This window comes from Xenopus laevis, chromosome 6S (assembly GCF_017654675.1).
Source record: "Xenopus laevis strain J_2021 chromosome 6S, Xenopus_laevis_v10.1, whole genome shotgun sequence".
Classification (NCBI taxonomy): domain Eukaryota; kingdom Metazoa; phylum Chordata; class Amphibia; order Anura; family Pipidae; genus Xenopus; species Xenopus laevis.
Window position 1 is genome coordinate 128,553,848 of NC_054382.1, and position 20,609 is coordinate 128,574,456.

The 20,609-nt window shown below is 41.9% G+C and overlaps 1 protein-coding gene across 4 annotated transcripts in view; it reads right to left on the reverse strand.

The window, feature by feature from the left end:
• The window catches only part of adcy8.S (adenylate cyclase 8 (brain) S homeolog), a 180,550-nt gene that overhangs the window by 111,022 nt on the left and 48,919 nt on the right, over positions 1–20,609 (reverse strand). For 2 of the 4 annotated variants that reach the window (XM_018223969.2, XM_018223968.2), the window contains exon 2: positions 3,680–3,829. In XM_018223969.2, the coding sequence (XP_018079458.1) occupies positions 3,680–3,829 (150 nt within the window). The other 2 variants (XM_018223970.2, XM_018223971.2) reach the window with 2 other exon arrangements.

A 20,609-nucleotide genomic window follows, 5' to 3' on the forward strand; every position in this document is an offset into this window, starting at 1 on the left:
CTAAAAGCTACCGAACTCAATGTTAGCCTATGGGGAAGGTCCCCATAGGCTTTCCTAAGTTTTTTTGATTGAAGGATATTCCTTCGATCGTTGGATTTAAATCCTTCGAATTGTTCGGTTCAAAGGATTTAATCGTTCGATCGAAGGAATTAATCGTTCGATCGAAGGATTTAATCGTTCGATCGAAGGATTTAATCGTTCGATCGAAGGATTTAATCGTTCGATCGAAGGATTTAATCGTTCGATCGTTCGATCAAACTATTTGCGCTAAAATCCTTCGACTTCGATATTCGAAGTCAAAGGATTTTAATTCCCAGTCGAATATCGAGGGTTAATTAACCCTTGATATTCGACCCTTGGTGAATCGGCCCCTGGGACTTAAACTAGGAAACAGTGTCGGACTGGCCCGGCGGGATACCGGGAAAATACCCGGTGGGCCCCCACCGGCCAGTCCCCCTCTCCCAAACAGTTTTTAAAAAAATAATAAAAAAAATTTCCGTTTGCGCATTCGCGCCGAGAGGCGTTTCCGTTTGCGCATGCGCGATGCGCCGCCTGGGCAATTATGCCGAGCGGCGATTCGCCTAACAAGTAGGTAGCGGGGGCCAGAGGGGGGCCCTGGACACCAGTCCCGGTGGGCCCCGGGCCCCCCAGTCCGACCCTGCTAGGAAATTAATAAATCAGCACCTTCTCCGAGGAATATCAAATGGGTTGTTGGGCATCATGTTTCTCACAACACAATGGTTTGGGGTCTCTGCCCTAGAGGAACAGAAATGATAATAAAATTGTCCCTCTAGAACTTTTCTGACCCAGTTTGGGTTAAACTATGGGTTTCAGCTATTGCTGAGCTAATGGAGCTAAAAAAGATCTACTTGTAAAAAACAAGTTACATTTCTATCAAATTATCTAATTTTTAATGCCACTGGAATTTGTTTCTCAAGTAGAGTTATAATTATAGGTTCTAATTGTGCATCAAGTGCCCAGAGTCTATTTTATGTTTTCTTACACTTTAATTGTACACAAAGATTTCTTGGCTTGGCAGCAGCCGCCACTTGGTGCCATATGTAGGAAGCTTGGAGCCAACCTGATAAAATAGACACATTTTAGTCATCCTCGCGCTGCGTGACCAACTGTTTGGGGATAAAATACACTGCGTTCAATGGCTGCCGCTTTTACCATCTTGCACAACACAAAGCACAGATGGATTGGAAGCCGAGATCGTAAATGGACATTCTTTTATCCAGCTTTTATTTTGGCTGCATTCCTTCATGTGTTCCTTAAATATCATCACTATGGCAATCCCAGGAGACTTGTCGCCATAGAAACACCTGTAATTTGGAGGGGGGCTTCCTAAGGGCACACAGAAGGCGGCTGGCTTGGCAGCTTTTAAAAAGCCATCGAAAGTGTTGAATTTAAAATTCAGAAGGAAAGAGAAGACGTGGAAGGGCTATTGGCTGGATTAAATTGTATCCTTTACAATGCAAGTTCTTCCGCTCCTATATCACAAGGTAGAGGAAGAATTACAGCTATGGAATCTGTAATCTGGAAACCTGTTATCCAGAAATCTTAGAATTAAGGAATGGCTGTCTCCCATAGACTCCATTCTAATGAAATGATCCAAATGTTTTAAAACAATTTGCTTTTTCTGTGTAATAATAAAACAGTCGCTTGTACTTGATCCCAACTAAGATATAATTAATCCTTATTGGAAGCAAAATCAGCCTATTGGGTTTATTTAATGTACATCATTTTCTAGTAGACTTAAGGTATGAAGACCAAATTATGGAAAGAGCTGTTATTCAGAAAACCCCAGGTCCCGACCATTCTGGATAAAAGATCCCATACGTGTACTTCATTGCCTTAAAGAAACCCATATTAGCCTTTTGTTAGACACATAAATATCCCCAAATTCTTGGAATAAATTCATCAATTCATCAGTTCAAGTTGCAAAACTTGCGGAAAGTCTAGTAACCCATGACGTACCATTTGCACCATTGCTTTTGAACACTGTATAGGATCGTATGTATTCATGAAGCCATGGAATGATTCTGGAGTAAGAAAAGGCTTGAATAAAGCACAGTTTTCTCATACACTGCTTTTCACACCAGGGATTATTTGTACCCTAAATTGCCCTAATTGACTTTATCAGAATACGCCAGAGTGGTGTAGATAATGGCATTAGAAATACTCTGATTAGCTCACTGTGATGGATTATTTCCAGAATCCTGAGGCACGGGGCTAATTCATGCACAAGTACAGCAATGAACTATTATATTTACACATATTTAGAAATATGTCCCTTGTTTATAGGGATTAGCATCCCTGTCAGTGTATCAGGACCCTGTTTGCCATCTTGGCTAGTGATGGACAAATTTATTCGCCAGGCGCGAATTCGCGGAGAATTTGTGCGATTCGCCACCAGCGAATAAATTCGCAAAACGCCCGCGAAAATTCACCGGAAAAAATCGTCGGCTTCAAAAAATATTTTTCGCCACGTCAAAAACGGCCACCGGCGTCAAAAAAACGGGCGCCGGTATCAAAAACTAGACGCCGGCACCGTTTTGCGAATTTTTCGCCGTTTTGCGAATTTCACGCGAAATTCGCGAATCGAAACGCGCAAATTCGCCCATCACTAATCTTGGCCACTCCAAGCCAAGCTGGCAGCCAGCATTAGACTGGGGTGCTCTGGGCCCACCAGTTCCCCCACCTCTTGCCCCAGTTTTAGCTTACACTACAACCCACTACCCCAAACCCCTTTGTGGAGAATTTAACTTCTCTGCTGTGGCCATGAATGGAGGAGGTCACATCAGTGGCATAATTAGATGTGACTGGGGCCCACAGCAAATTTTAAGGCCCCCAAAATATCCAGAGGATGTCCTATTTTACCAATATATACAGAGTTGGACTGGGCCGACACAGGGGAAAAAACCTGGTGGGCTCTGGCCCTCATTGCCCCCCGCCAACCAAGACCTGCTCCCCCGACTGATCAGCTGTTTTGCCACTGTGCAGCATTTTTCATGCATTTAGAGGTCAGCCTTTGGGGTACTGCCCCAGTGGGCCACCATTAATATATATTAAAATTGCTTGTTAATTAGGGCCCTATGAGGCCCCTTATACCTCCTGGGCCCCTCTGCAGCTGCAGGGTCTGCTTCTACTGTAGTTTTACCTCTTGGTCAGAAGGAAGCAAAATTTGTTCTTGGCAGGAAGCAGATCTAGGTCGGTGGGGCCTATTGAGTTTTCTCCTTGTATCCCGACGGTCCAACACTGTTGGTGGATTATTAATCTGTCCATGTAACAGGCTTCCCTGACTAATATGTGCCCATCAGGAATCCCTGACTTAGAGGGCGGACATGTACCTCTCCTCCCCTCATGAATACAGTGTAACTAAATGCAGACAGTGCTGTATTCATAGGGTAATTGGATACCATTGCACTTCTTTGCTGACCTGCCCCTCTGGGCGCTCAAACGTTTTCTTTTCACTTTCCACCCTGCCCTTGGGGTAGTAGACCTTAGATATTTCAAATACTACCTTATAATTTAGGAAAAAAACCCCTAAGCTGCAGAACTAGACTATTGGCTGCTAAATCCTTACAAAGTGCTCATCTGCCACTTCATACTGTAAAATTAGGGCCCTATGAGATTTCCATTCCTGTATCCATACAGTTGGGCCATATTTACATACCTGTCTTTGATTTTCTGTCTCCAGCCTCAGCCTGGCCTCGACACATCTCCGGGTTTCCAGGAACGCTTGGCGCTGAGCGCGGTCTGACAGGTAGCTAATGAAAATTCCGGCAGTGTTCATACACATAAACAGCACTGCCTGCGCCACTATCTGCAAGACAGAAATAGGGATAATTAAAATCCCAGGCTCAGTGTATGCCACATATACAGAATGACATGGAAATAATAATAGCATATTGCACGCTATGTTTCATAACCTGTCACACATTGTTAGGGGATCCTGAGAAGCAGACGGAATATTTTTAATTGGGTTAAAAATATAGCAAAATGTCACTGAATTATTTTCATAAGACTTTGCCACTTTATGCTGCTGCTATATAGAGGAATATAATAGGGAATAGCAGGTTTGGTGCAGAATAATCATTCTATGTATTTTTATGCTTTCCATAAGACTTTAACAATGGCCATCATGTTTGCCATGGCATGGCAGATCTTGCACTCCTTATTAAATGTATCAATGCATATATGCCTAGAAGGAGTGCTCTGTGCACACAATGGGGCAGGGGGGAAAGTGCAAAAAACAGCCCCTCTCCACCGTGTTTTTGCACCTTGCTCTCTGCTCTGCACGTAGAAGAATAACTGCAGATCTTTTTTGCTAAAATGCAGAGCTTTATTCCCAAGGAACAGAGTAGAGAGGCTCTAACTTAACTTGCTGTACACTATTCAGACATGCAAGTTAGGGGGCACCAACAGGTGCAGACCACAATAAGATTCACTAATTCACTAAAATGCAAAGTTGCATTCCTGTAGCCAAACGCTGGTGAAGTTTAGCTACCAGTAGTTCTTTATTGCAAGCATTTCATAGTGAACTGCTAAGGTTTGTTTCTCCTTAGCAGAACTTCGTTAGTACTCTTACGCGTAGGTCAATTTGAATAGGGCGGGTACATATAGGTCATATATTTGTCTTTATTAGAGATGTTGGTGCAAATGCTTGAAGTGGCCACTTATTATTACACATGCCCTAGACATAAGCCCAGCCTGAAACAAATTTGGCATGCCCCTCAAATGGTAAGGAAAAAAATGTCCGCATTCAAGTTAAAGTTTTGTTCCTCTATTCTAAAATAATGGATCTATGGGAAAAAGATCCATCCTCTATTGGTCTATAATGTCCTTTAATGCAAAAGTAATCATGTCCCCTCGCAAGCGTCTTTTCTCCAAAGAAGACAACCTCAGCCATGACAGTCTAAGGACAGACCCCTGTGGTACTCCACTAACAACACTGGCCCAAATAGAAAATGTTCCATTTACCATCACTCTGTACCAAGTACAAATATTATTCCTTAATAATATTCCTTAATTTAACCAGTAACCTTGTGTGTCGCACTTTATCCAAAGCTTTAGCAAAGTCCAAGAAGATCAAATCCACTGCCATGCCAGAGTCTGGGTTTCTGCTCACCCCCTTATAGAAGACAACTAAATCAGTCTGGCAAGATCAATTGCACATAAAACCAGTCTGGCAAAAATATAGTATACTGTAGTGATGTGCAATATATTCAAGTATCTCATCCCTTATTATCCCTTCCAGAGCTTTCAAACCACTGTCAGACTAACAGGCCTATAGTTTTAAGGCTGAGAACAGGATCTTTTTTGAATAAAGTCACCGTTAAGCAATTCACCAGTCTCTTCGCACCATGTCAGACCTAAAGGAATCCTGAAAAATGAAGCAAAGGGGTTTGGTAATCACAGAGCTAAGCTTGTTTAATACCTTGGGATGAATACCATCCATTCCTGGAACTTTTTTTAACTTCTAGTCACTTTTGAATTTTAGTGCATTTAGAGTAAAAAGTTGGTTGGCAGCAAATGGGTGTCCCCTGGAATTCCTTGCACCCTCAAGGTAAAATGTATTGATATATTCAGGAGAACACATGCCAGGGGCCACAAGGTAGGAGTGCCTTTTACATGCCATACTGATGTCACATAAGGCAATTGCAACCCCAGGTAGAGTAACTAGCCTATAACAGCCATCTTTGGATTTGGGCCTGGCTCTTTTCTACTTAAAGCACAATAATCTAGACACCCCAACTGGGGTGAGCATGGGAGCCAAAAGTATGACTTAAGGTAGGAGGTCAGAGGCTGGTATAGACAGAGTAAGGGGCAGTCAGTCCATATTACCAGAACCAGAACCAGATTACAGGAGTAGGATTCTGAAAACAGAGAACCCAGGAACAAGCATACTTATCCTGAGGTTGAAAACTGACCATGACAACAAAGAGGAATGTTGAAGAAGAGTAATTCATGTGTTGATTCTAGTTCAGATTTTCCTTGAGCCTCAGAATATTAGAGAATATGGAATCCTGTTTTTTTTAAAGACTATTTATGTAAACATCCTATTTAAATAAAAATTGTCTCCCATGAAATAATATCCACCCAAGTATGAAAACGTAGCCTCATACTGTACTGCCTAAGGAAAAAATACAATCACTCATACTTCTAGTTTATTAAGTGCAAAAGTCATGGTGCCCCAGATTTGCCATTTCATACAAGGCACCATTTACCCAAGATACAGAATTATTATAAATACTGGAAGGTTCTTAAGGTTTTTAATTTGTCTGTCTGTCTCCAGGAACCTGCACTGAAGAATAACTCACATGGAAATAATAGAATATGTCTAGAAGCTAATGAGAAATTTTAGCTGAGCAAACCCTTGACCCCTGCTAAATTAGCTATATCCTAAACTGTTATTTGTAATCCAATGGACCAGGAAACATTTCCTTTTTCCCTTTAGTAATTAAATGTCCTCCTGCCTCAGGCACGTCAAGGTCAACTGAAGGAGGAATTCTTTTCTTCAACCTCCATTAACTTTAAGTCATAATTGTTGACTTGGTCATAGTCTCAGACATCAGGCGATACATGACTACTGACATAGACAATCAAGTCAAAGATGACATCATCCCCATTGAAAACGAAGAGAAATATGACATTATCATCCATCATACAATAGTTTTAAGCCTGCTTTGTTTCATTTTTAAAAAGAGCCAAAACATAATTCAAAATTAAAAGAAAATGGAAGATAGTTGGAGAACTATTTAATTTCTGTGGAGACCCAAATTAAAGGACTTATATAGAGACTGTGTATATAAATGTTGTTGATGTGCCTTGTGGTCCATCAGAGTGTTTTCCTACCAAAAATTTTAAATTAGTATCTCTGTTTTCTTCTTTATGTCCCTATATACTAGGTACCTATCTAGTGCTATTCCTATAGGGAAATGAGAGCAGAGCAGACAGTAACCCTTCCAACACTTTCCTCTTTCTTCTGTCCCTATATATTAGGTACCTATCTAGTGCTACCAATCCCTATTTCTGTAGGGAAATGAGAGAGAGCAGACAGTAACCCTTCCAACACTTTCCTCTTGTCTCTATATATTAGGTACCTATCTAGTGTTACCAATCCCTATTTCTGTAGGGAAATGAGAGAGAGCAGACAGTAACCCTTCCAACACTTTCCTCTTGTCTCTATATATTAGGTACCTATCTAGTGCTACCAATCCCTATTTCTGTAGGGAAATGAGAGAAAGCAGGTGCATGACCAGCAGAAGCCCAGGATCTTGTGGCTCTGTGGAGTCTGCTTCAGTAGTCCAGGACCAGGCTTTAGGGCCTAACCTGGAGGAAAGTTTGCAGCCTGATTCAAGCTCTTACATCTCAGAGTTTGAATCTGTGGAACAACTGTCAGCTGCTGGGGGAGCTTCCCAGGCAGTGAGTACGAAGGGCTCCCCAGTTGGATCCCACAGACATTGTGGTGCAGTGGAAGCCCAGGCAGGTGAGAACAACATGGAGCCACAGGCCCTGCAACCTGCCTGGCAGAACCCAGAGGGGAGAAGCAAGGGGAGCACAAAGCCTGAAGCTGGAGGTGACGGTGCAGAAGTGAGGAGGAGTGAGAGGACAAGGCAGAGACAAAGAGGTGCAGCTGATCTGACCCCTGGGGCAGCTGAGGAGAAGGAGAAAACTTGCATTTCCCAGCATCCCCTGTAAGCATTGCATCTGGCAGCCAAAATATTCCCACTGAGTCTGATGAAAACACTTTAAAGCTGTATCTCACTCACCTGTAAATAAACTGCAAGATGATCCAGGTTCCCCAGCATCCCCTATAAGCCTTGTTGCTGGTAGCCAAGTTCCCCCTACTGAATGTGATGGCAATGTAGGGGTTAAAGTTGAGTGTGACTCACCTGTAAATAAAGTGCAAGATGATCCAGGTTTCCCAGCATCCCCTGTAAGCCCAACATCTGTCAGTCAGACTATTCCAGCCACTTGTGATGTTGTGCCAGAAACTCGCCAAGGATGTCTGTGCAGCAAGGGAAAGTTCATTTGGGAAGGGAAAAGCTGCAGCTATTAGTCAAACTGGAAAGATCATTGTTGTTGCTGCTGCTGAGCTTTCTCTTACTGGGGAGACTAAACCTCAGGATTCAGCAGGTAACGACACACCTGCACCCAGTCCTGCAATTAACCCTGTAGCTGCCAAATCTGCCCCTGATACTGCCTGTAACACTGACATATCTGATGATGAATCTCAGTTTTCCTGTGAATCAGCTTCTGTCTCAGGTGCATCTGCAGCTTTTGTGGTATGTGCAAAACAGCCCCCCAAGTCCCCTACTGTAGAGAGCCCCCCGGTCCCCCTTTCCTGAGGATATTCCAACTATCATTTAGCAGCTGACAAGCCAACAGTGACAAAAAGAAGAAAGAGGCAGAAATTGTGCAGCAACAAATGCTGATCAGAGCTACAAATAAGAACAAAAGAGGAAGACTTGAGTTGGTCATGATCTGAACTCTTTGAGGTGGAAGTATCTATTGAGAGGCTGCTGACTAAAGCGGGACCCTGGAGGGAGCGTTTTGAAAACATGGAGAGATTTGAAAAGATACAAAAGTCTCTCAAGGAGCAGGTTCCCTATTGTAGCCGGAAGCCCAGCACTAGCAGCTGTTCTGCTTTATCTGATACAGAAGGGCAATTTAAAAAGCCTGAAGCCCCAAGCAGGAGTTTGAAGAGAGCGCCACCAAAAGGCAGAGGAAGTGAGACCATCAACTGGCAGCATATGGCGTTTGATGTAAAGGATGTCGACGAACAAGAAAAGGAGAAGCAAGACATTAAAAAGTGTCCCCAAGTTACATCAGTGACCCCAAAGAGCTTCAGCCTAACTCAGGAAGAATTTCCTCCATTGTCACCAGGAGTGAGACAACAAGAACCATCACAGAGCCAGAGGCCACAAGAGGATGTTATTCCAGCAATGGAAGTATCATCCAATCAGTCAGTGTCATGTCTGGGGTGGTGTATGGAGATGAGTCTGGTGTGAATGCTGGCGTGTCTGTAGTGGTGTTTGGAGTGCTCACAGTGACCCAGTGGTGATGGTCGCACAAGAGATGTTGGTGGTGGGTAATAAAGAGTCTGGGAATACTGGGCATAAAAAAGCACAGCAGGCACATGGTACTGAGGGCCAAAAATCTACTGAGCAAGCTACATCTTCTGGGGACCCTAGAGCTTCATCTTCTGGGGTGGACCCCAAAGCATCAGGAAGGTTTTGGGAGAGAAGGAGATTATTCCCTGCAGGTGAAGGGCCTTCCTTTGGTGGTCAGGCATTCCATAGGAAAAACTGTGTCAAATTGATGTGGGAAGTGAACATAGAGGATGCCCCAAACAGAACCTACATTATAAGGAAACTGCTAGAAGGCTGAGCTAAATTTAAAGCTAGCAATGACCTGGAGGCCTGTATTGTAAAATCTGCTACAGAATGAGATGTGAGTTTCAAAATCCCACAGGGGTTAGATGCTTTTTGGCAGCTTTTTGAGACCCTAAAAACACAGCCAGAATGGCAGAATTTTGATGCCATGCCAATATCTAAGCCAGAGATATTTGGATCTTGCCCCCCCTCCATGAGGGTGTCTTCTTTGATCCTGCTTTCAAAAGGTAAGGTCCCAGAGCATATTGAGAACTGGAGGCCTATTGCCCTTCTCAATAACGATAGGAAGATTCTCGCAAGGGTACTTTTTGACAGACTTATTTAGTTCTCAGGCACGTTATTGTCAGGTTTTCAATTCAGCACGGTGAAAGGGCGGAGCATCTTTGGGGCTCTTTTTACTATCACGGAGACTGTAGAAGTATGCAAAGCTCAGAGCAAGGGCTGCTACATTGTTTATTTGGATCAGGCCAAGGCTTTTGACCGGGTGAATCATCAGTACCTGTGGTCTACTTTGGTATAATACGGCGAAAATTCGCCGGTGTCAAAAAAAATTTCAGAAAAAACGGATGCCAGTGTCAAAAACAGAAACCGGCGTTAAAAAAAACAGGCGCCAGCGTCAAAAACGACACACCAGCGACATTTTTTGAATTTTCCGCCGTTATGCGAATTTCGCAGGAAATTTGCAAATTTTTCGGCGGTCAAGGAGGTCAAACTCTAATGGTAGATTTTTTTAATATTCAGTTTTGAAATCTGACATGGGGCTAGACATATTGTCAATTTCCCAGCCGCCCCAAGTCATGTGACTTGTGCTCTGATAAACTTCAATCACTCTTTACTGCTGTACTGCAAGTTGGAGTGATATCACCCCTTCCCTTTTCCCTCCAGCAGCCAAACAAAAGAACAATGGGAAGGTAACCAGATAGCAGCTCCCTAAAGTTTTTCAGTGAGTTTAGTACAGATGGAGCAACCTCTTCAAGACAAATGACACAGAGGGCTCACCATGTCACTTTGTTTGAACAGATCATTATCCCAAATTGTTATATTGTTTTGCGGTGGGGTGTTTCCACTTCGGTTTAACCCATTAGCTCCATCTGTGGGTTGAGTACTTAATGAATTTATATTTGTTTATGTTGTTTCACAGTGCCTGGTCTTGACACTGCTGCTGGGTAAATCTATATCAAGAGGCCTTAATACATTATTTGGATCAGTTATATTGAAGGTAAAGTCCTTAAGTCCATGTGAAACCTGAAACTTTCTATTATTCATTTACAATATTATTACAATGTCCCATGTGCCTGTGAAACTACTGTGCTGTACTAATGCCTGTGTCATCATTTTATTGGTTAAGGAACGCTGATGTCAAAATGTTATCTTTCTATGATTGCTGATTAAATGAGTGAGGCACTAGGAGTCATTTAAACCAACCCAAAAGTGTTCTGTACTATGAATGCTCACAGATAAAGCAAGATTTAATAGTGCATTACATTGCCCGAGCCATAAATAACATCTAAAATAAATTCTTGGAGACCCCTTTGTTCTTCTTTGTTCCTAAGATTAAGAATTATCTTAGTTGAACTCCTCCAGACAGTTTCCATTTTCTGTAGAAGAAAACATAAATTGTAAGCTCTTTAAAGACCATGAGAAGATTGCAGTGTGACCTCTGTAGAACTCAGGCTCCGGCCACCCAGGGACAGACTGACATGTAGAAAAAGTTTCCCATAAAACATGCGGAATAGCAGGATGCAGATTAGATTAGAAGCAAAGTACTATCATTACTGAATATTTTCACGACTGCACTTTGGGGCTTGTGGGACCTCTAAACTATCAAACTCCTATAGATGTAGGAGTCAGTTGTCTGACTTTATAGTCGTCTGTGTTTTTGAATGAAACCAATAATCAGATCTTGGGGGGCATGGTCCCTACACAACAGTGCAGGGACCATACACTGATGTTGTCCTTGGTCAACCGGATATTCTGCCAGCCTGCTCAATCATAAAAAGGCTTTCTTAGTTAAGAGCAGGCAGGGCAGCCATCAGTGGGGGCAGGGGGGAGAGTTGTAGGGGGCCCGAGGGTAAGGGGGCCCGGCCACGCCACACTTACTTGATTAGCCGGGCCCACCATCTTTCTGAGAGCTGCTGACTTTGGGAATTCATGGACATTTAAGGGGCCCTGGCCACCAATTTTCTCATACTGTGGAGGGGCGGGCCCTGGCAACCATTTTTTTTTCTCTTGTGGGGTCCTAGCTGCCAATATTTTTTAATGGGGGGCCCTGACCACAAATGTTTTTTATGGGGGGCCCTGACCACCAATATCTTTTTATTTTTTATTAACATGTGGGAACTAGTGATGGGCGAATTTATTCGAAAGGCGCAAATTTGCGGCGAATTTGCGCGATTCGCTGGCGGCGAATAAATTTGCGAAACAGCCGTGAAAATTCACTGACGAAAGTTCGCTGGCGTCAAAAAAAAATTGTTAAAACGGGCGTCGGTGACAAAAAAGCGGACACCGGCGCAGTTTCGCAAATTTTTCGCGGAAATTCGCCCATCACTAGTGGGAACCCTAGCCACCAATATTTTTGTTTTTTTTACTGTGTGGTGGGGGGCGGACCTGTGGGGGGGAGGGTGGACCTGTAGGTGGGGCTTGCATAGGGTGCAGCCCAGGGGGCCCAGGAAATTTTGTCGTATGGGGCCCTGCGATTTCTGATGGCGGTCCTGAGAGCAACAATATCTGCCTCTGTATTACCAATTTAGCATAAAAGGATTATATTTCAGATCTTTCCAGAATATTGACACCTTTAATCTGATCCGAACCTGATAATATATTATGACTTTTATGGATGGAACAAACTTTATTTAGAGGTTTGTTTCAGATGATTCACTATGCCCGTACATTCCTCTAAAGAGACCATTCTCCAATGAAACATATGCTGTTACATTCTGTGCTGTGGTCTGTCATAAAGAGCAAACTCAGATGTCAATGAACCATAGGCCATGCAGAGTCAAAGCAAAGTTTGCTCTGTCTCTTAACTGATGTTCAATATAAAGTATGGCCCTCAAACTGCAATGAACTATAACACTACAACAACTAACAGCTAGGGCCATTTCGGAGTGTTCGGAATGATAGCTCAATGAAATCTAGAAGGTCCCATTGTTGTTCCCTGGTGCAATATACTGTTCATGCACAGAAGTTTATTCTCCATCCTACATCAAATCCAGAAACCTCTTAATGTCTATAGTTTTTTATTTACTTACTGGTATGGTAACACTTTCTAAACATACCTTTTTTGGCAAATTTTCCGGTAGCTTAATGAAGGATCACTCGTCATCCATTTTCAATATTACAATATTAATAGGAGACGAGAGCGTAATCAAGCCTCTCGTTCTCTAGATGAGAGCCTTAAGAGGATGAGATTGCTGAACGATGGAGATGCAAGAGTTCTGGGGATATTTTCCTAAAGTAAATCTATCTTAATTGCTTTATCAAATGAGTTATTACAGTAAGAGATTTCTATTCTCTCAGGGTCAGCAGTGATAAAGTTTATAATTAGCTTCTTTAATTTCATATTCATGGTAATGTCTCAAAGCCTGTTAGCAAATTGGATGTAGTAATCTAAGAACTAATAGGGTAATGCAATAAACGTTTGCACAAGGTTTAGTAACCCAGATTAGACCAATCAGTAAATTGCATATAGCAGTCACCTGTTTGAATGCAAGCATCTGATTGGATGCTTTGGGATACTAAACAAGGTGTATAAACTGACACTACCTTAGATTTGTTCCAGTCTGGAACAAATAAAAAAATAAAAATGTAAAATAATTTTTTTTTTTTATAAAAATAAAACCCATACAGAGCCACTGCACAGTCACTCTCCAGAATTACCACTCCAACCTTGCTCTCCAAAATGGCCTTGTTCTGCCCATATCTGTGTTTTTAGGCAAAGCAGCATAGTACAGTTGGTGGCCACCATCTTCAGACTGTTCCTATGCCCTCATGTGTTAATGTCAGACCAGGAACGCAAACACTTAAAGCCAAAACCAGATCCTCTTACTTCAATACCCATTCTTCTTTTCAGCAGTCACCATCAGGGAGCCGGGAAGAACCTTCAACATTTTGGAGCTTCAATGCAATCTGGTTAAGTAAGTTAAAGGAGAAGGAAGTCATTTATATTTGGGGGTGTCAAAAGTTAGGCACCCCATGCCTGTGGAAAACTGGACTGGCCCGGGGTGCTGCCAGTGAGCATCATGGATCGTTCATCTTCGGTTTTCAAATTTCCCGGGCATATGCATGCACAGTAGAATGAAATAGAAGGCTTTTTCATTAAAGTTTGGCTTTTCGCTCTTATGCGCATGCACAGCCGTGAGCTGTAAGAAGAAGCAGGAAGAGAATCACTCCGTAGTGCTCGCTGGAAGAAGCCCGGACCGGTGCAGTTTTCGGCTGATAGGAGCACCGACCTGGGGTGTCGGGTTAGTAAATACAACCACTTGGGGGTGCCTAACTTTAGGCAACCCAAGTATAAAAACACTTTCCTTCTCCTTCAAACAAAACTTTATACATAGGACCCTTTAAGTGTTATTGATACCACCTGGTCCTACTGTTGCATTTCGCCATGCTGTTAGGGTAACATTTTTTGATAAAACCTGGTCCTCTACGGGCCAACAATACAAAAAGTATCTGCACAGCTGTAGCTATAACTGTGCCCGAGTGTATCATTACAAATTAAGTTAGTAGTAAATGGATACATTCGCCCTCTTAATGTCCTCTGTGTTCCACTAAAAATAACTAAATGGACATGAAAATAGAACCCTCCATTGTTATCACATGAAACTGATACAGTTAGATGTGCATTATATGAATTAATGTCCCGCTACATTCCTGCCTCTGGACATTGGGCTCATTGCTGCACAGTTTGTTCTTGTGCGTATGTTAACCTTGAAGCCGCACTTTATTCCTTTCATTGCTTGGATCCCCCCAGGGGCCCGTTTAATGTGTTGGGCCCCTGTCAAGTACACAAGGAGCTGAATTAGCCATACCCAAGGCACTGGTTTCTGTATGCAGCTTGAGTTTGAAATTGACAGGCTGCCTCAAACACGTTGTTTTTCCTCATTTAAGAGAGAATTAATTTATTCAACGTTCAATTTTCTTGAAGGAGAGCTGTATATGTAATGCTATTAAGGCACAGAACAATGGTCACACTCTGCCTCTTGAATCATGTCAATCTAATTACAACTCGGAATGCAACGTAGTGAATGGCTGCAAAGATAATTATCTGGGAAAGACTGAGATATCACTCTGAGATACCCCAGGCTACATGTGTATTGTGGTTGGCCTGCGTGTGATTACAGTTTCCACAGGCCGCCTGAAGATTCATAGAGTTGAACTAGAGCTAAATATCAGCAGGTTTGACATCTCTAGGCTAAAATTAGCGTTGCGTGCTTCAGTAGAGTCTTAATTTGCTGAAACATTCTTGTCAACAATAGAATAAAATGGGTTTTGACTTTGCTAAGCCCCTGCCGTGCAGATGATGCACAATTCAGCTTTTAGGCTAAAGTTACACTGGTGTCCTGCTGATGTAGAAAATACCAGTACATTTTGAGTCTGCTTGTGTATGCATTTTTGGGCAGAAATTCCCTCTGTGTGTGTAGTAGCTAGCAGATACCATTGCTGTCAACCTATGAAGATACAGGGTGGATTTAGGTGGTATTGGCATTTTCTCCCCTATCAGCAGAAATATAGTGGCAGGTATGATATTAGCCTTAGAAATGCCTATTTTAACTACAAAAGGCTTCTAGGCTGGAAGATAGACCTTTGTTTATTTCCATACACACAATAAGGTCCCTAAAGAATGGGTTTGTTGAGTTTGTTGAGCTAGGAACGTGTCTGGCTTGTACAAAGCGCTTACCTCAATCCAAATGAACCCATATTTGATGAAATGAAACATTGATGCAATTGAGGCCTGATCCCCAACATCAGTGTCCAACATCTTCAAGATGAATGGAAGCAAATCCTTATAACAACAATGCTTCAACATTTAGTGTCAATATTCCCAGAAGAGTTGAGGCTGATATAGCAGCAAATAGAAGAACATTGATATTGATGCCCTAGGATTACCGTGTTAGACGGGCAGGTTTCTACATTCTATTTGCATCTAGTTGATAACAGTTACAATCTACTGTAGAGAAAATGAAGACCAACCCAATGCTATACCTTGTCTGTTTCACTCTTTCCCCAAAATTAATTATGACCCAACAAGACCTTGACGCTCACTGACACATTATAGGTTGGCAAAGAGCTCAATCCGTAAAGACAAGGGGTCAAAGGTATAGGCAGAACAATAATGTCTATGTTTGGCTTTGCCAAGAAAGGACTAATGAAGACAAATAAAGGATTCCATGAATATATAATAAAAAATGATGTACAAAGTACAGGTATTGAATCAATTACCCATAAACTGATTATCCAGAAAGCTCTGAATTATGAAGCCATGGCAAATAGACTCAAATGATCAAATCAAATCATTCAAAGGTTTAAAAAGGATTTCCTTTTTCTCTGTAATAATAAAACAGTACCTTGTATTTGATCCCAACTAAGATAATTAATCCTTATTGAAGACAAAACAAGCCTATTGTGTTTATTACGGAAAGATCCCCAGCTCCCGAGGATCTGCAAAACAAGATCTATTGTAAAAATCAGGGTCACTGGACCTCTAGGTAATCCATAAATTGTATAACTATAAAGCCTAGATTAATTTATATATCTTGAACAATCTAGTCTTCAATAATCACTATATCTTCAAACACTTCAAAAATATAATTCTGGGCTTCTTATGCGTCTAATCACAGGTGACCCACAACCCCCCCTGCAGTGTATACCTTCTCGCACAGTGATCCTACATCGCCAACTATCCACCACCGTACTTAATGAGCACATACTACTGAGGAAATCGGGCCCCCTGTACACCACTGCATCCACGGCTTGTTGTAATTCAAGGCCAGGTAGGTTCAGCAGGATTGATTTTCTTGCCAGTTGAGAAAGAGAGTGGCATGTTTTATAACTGAGTGACCAGTCGGTGCTTTACATTGGGCGCAGAATATGCTCGAAAGTACCACCAAATTTAGATCAACCTTGTCCAAACTAGAGACATTCAGATAACCATGAAGGATCTTTACATGTATACAAATAACAGCAGAGGAACCAAAGACATCTTTGTGATGGCAGTTCTACACATGTGTAGCACATGAACCTAACTGTTGTGCCCATCATAATGATGTTATTCCTAATTTTTTGAAAATAGGATTAGGCAGTAGTTGCTTAGGTTGAACCAATAATTATACCATCAGTAATAACGTACAAGGACCCAGAGGAAGCTAAAAAGTATTATGTGTAACCAGAAGGTCCAACAATCAATGATATTGGAGACCTTCAGAATTATAGAACTATAGGCAGGGATGAAGTTTGCACTTCTGCTGCAACAAGCTATCCATGGCTTCCTCAGTGTCGGGTTGGAGATACGGACCAAGGAGGAAGCAGCGGGTTTCAATACAGTTCACGGTTTCCAAGTGGTTAAACGGCATGTAAAGTCTAAAATAGAATAAGGCTAGAAATGCTGTATTTTGTATACTAAATATAAACATTTACTTACTGCACCACAAGCCTAATCAAACAAATAATTTATGCTTTCAAAGTTGGCTACAGGGGGTCACCATCTTGTAACTTTGTTAAACATCTTTGCAAGACTAAGACTGTGCACATGCTCAGTGTGGTCTGGGCTGCTTAGGGATCGTCATAAACAAAGCTGCTTGATTTCTGCATGGCTGGGAAGTAAGGCGGGGGCTCCCCCTGCTGTTCATAAGTATGATTGTTTCCCTGCTCAGCAGTTAGGGACCGTCTGAAAATTCCTATCCACAGCAGTAAATGAAGGGAGAATTTCACTGCATACAGTCAGGTTTCTTATGAAACTGGTACACATTTTTTAATTAAAGTATATTGGAGATAGGTTTCTTTTTCATTAAAGAAAGTAAAAATGGGATTTTATTTTTTTGCCTTTACATGCCCTTTAAGAAGTAGAGTAGTCAAATCCAGGCAAAGGTCTGTTCGGACAGCAAGGTCAGTATAAAAGGCCGAAGTCAAGATCAGTAATCAAAGGTCAAAAAGTAGTATAACACATCCAGTAACACAAAAAGTTGAACCTATAATCGGTCAATGACTGTAGATCTTGGTCATGGATACCTCCCCATTCGATGTGGTCAGTCTTTTATAGGCAGATTTTTGCGCCAAAACGTATGTGATGACATCCCGCGTCACGTGCTGACTCCGCACCCGGAATGACGCACCAGCATCCAATATCCCACGTGGTTCCCCTGGGCGCTGCCATTTTGCAGAAGACGCCGACGGAGTAAGGAGTGCCGGCAAGTGCTCCATACACTCAGAACACGTGTCCAAGACAATCCTTGCATACATGAGCCGCCCCAAAGAGATCCATAGTCAAAAAAAGGCTGTTTATTATACTATTAAAAGGTTCCAAATCAATAGGCTTGAGTTATACCATGTTAAAGGGTGTTGGAACCTTTTAATAAAATAGAGAGCATTTTTTAACTATGGTCCTTTTTGGGCCGGCTCAAGTATGCAAGAATTGTCTGGTGTTTCTCCTCAAAATAAAGATCTTGGTCATGGACACCTCCCCATTCGATGTGGTCAGTCTTTGTTCAGGAAATCTGGTTCATTTCAAATCCAAGGTCAGGGGGAAATTATTGCATTTAATAGATTCACAACATGTTCTCTTTTCCACCGCCCCCAACCACAGTTGTGAAGTCTGCTCCCCAAATTGTTATACTCGGTCAAATCAACTCTATAATCAGCTGATCACCAAAGCTAAATCAGATCATAAGGTAATGTAATGCCCACATGTGTATTTATCAGTCAGCATAGTAGGTGTCTTGGGGCAGTTATTTAATTAAATGCAAATATTTCCATGTTGAGCCATTCCAGACCCCTCTCTGAGTGGAGCCAAACTGACAATGTTCAGCTCCTGAAGCACAGGCAGGAAATAGAGCGCATTTAAAATTTCCCAACATAGAACATAATGTATTTAAATGGAAATGCTGCCGAATGAACATGATCATTTTGTATTCAGATATAATATGCCTGAACAAATGTGAAATCTAATTCTTTTTTTAATATTCACCAGAACAGGTTAATATCAAGGTTACAGCCCGGGGTCCAGATGATGGATGATGTAAGGAGCTCATTCGGAATAATATTTTGCTTTTCCCCCAAGCATATTAGGTTTTCATTATCTAATTATATGCAGCGTATTTAGCATTTCAAAGATGTTTCATGTTCTGCTGGTCTATATTTAGATGTAGCATTTCCATTGTTTCATAAATCATTTCACGTGTAGGATCTTTGCTTTATATTCTGTATCTACAGACCACTAGCTGGAACTTTAAGCAATACTTTCCTCCCAAAACAAAACGATTTTTATACAATTTTTAGTGGCAATCTGATTAAAAAGTTCTTATCTCATTCAATATATTGATTAACCCTAGTACAGGCTTTCTGGCCACTGTGACCTAATGTTATATACAGTAGATAGAGTCTCAGCCATAAAGCAGGGCTGGACTGTTGCTTACAATGGGGATCATTGGGTTCCACTGTGACAGAATGCTTTGTTAAAACAATTTTGTAGCTGGTCATATTGAAAGGAAAGGCAAAAATCAATCAGACATCCCAAAAATATCTGTGTATGTCCTCCTTAAAGGAGAACAAAACTCTAAAAATGAATGTGGCTAAAAATGGCATATTTTATATAGTGAACTTATTGCACGAGGCTAAAGTTTGAGCTTGTCAATAGCAGCAATGATCCAGGACTTCAAACTTGTCACAGGGGGTCACCATCTTGGAAAGTGTCTGTGACACTCACATGCTCAGTGGGCTCTGATTGGCTGTTGAGAAGCTAAGCTTAGGGCTCGTCACTAATTATCCAGCAGAAAATGAGATTCCCTGGCTGTAATATAAGCTGATGCTACAGGTTTGCTGATTATTAAATTCTGATGCTAATTGCACTGGTTTCTGTGCTGCCATGTAGTAATTATGTGTATTAATTACTAATCAGCCTTATATTGTGACATTTCTATTCTATGTGTACTGTATATTGTGAGTGGGTCCCTAAGCTCAGTAAGTGACAGCAGCACAGAGCATGTGCAGTGAATCAGCAGAAAAGAAGATGGGGAGCTACTGGGGCATCTTTGGAGATACAGATCTTTACTGCTAAAGGGCTGTGGTTGCCTTGGGCTGGTACAGAAGCACAAAACATCATGTACAACATTTCTAGCTCTATAGTTAGGCTTTAGTTCTCCTTTAAGTCTCTGATCTCAGCACATATAAGCAGAACTACATCCAACACATGAATCTATTTGAACAAAGATTTGCAGCAGCGAGGCCTCACAGGGGTTATCACTCGAGTCAAGAGACCAGACAGATTTTGTCATTTTTCAAGTAATTGCGAGAGCTGAAATTTTCAGGGTCAGAGAATGCTGATTTGTGTCAAGGGAAGATTATGTTGTAATTGAATTGTGCCACATACACTGACCCATGGAAATGTGGAATTTTACAGTGTTTATATTATTTTCCTTGTAGGACAATAAGGCAAATGCACCTTTGAGGGGTTTTTACTGGAGCTCTTTAGTAGATGATCTCAGTTTCAGGCTTAAAAACAGCATTTAGTTAACACTTAAAAACAAGTGGCAATAAAGGTGATATCTTCATTGACGAACTATGAAGACAATGACACAAAGCAGTAACGTAACTAGTGCACCAGGGGACTGGGTGCAGGCCGGGCATCTGGTCCCCCCTCCCCCCCAAAAATTTTTTGCACCGGATTCCTGTCGGTGAAAGCATCCGGCGGGCCCTGAGATGGTGTTGACCCCCCTTATCCCAGCCATTTCCGCCACTGGCTAGGGATGCTCTGAATCCAGGAGTCGTATTCAGCCGAATATATGAATCCTTAAAAACGTGTGACTTTTTGTCACATGAACATGTTTTATTTGTGATTTATTTATTTTCTTTCTCAACCCTTTCCTAAGCAGAAGAACATCAGAGCAGCCTCTTTCTTTCTCCTGACAACTTCCTTGACTACTTGGTGGTCAGACTGGTGGGAAACTGACCAGCAGGTGGCGCTGTTGTAACAAAATTCATTCATATTAACAG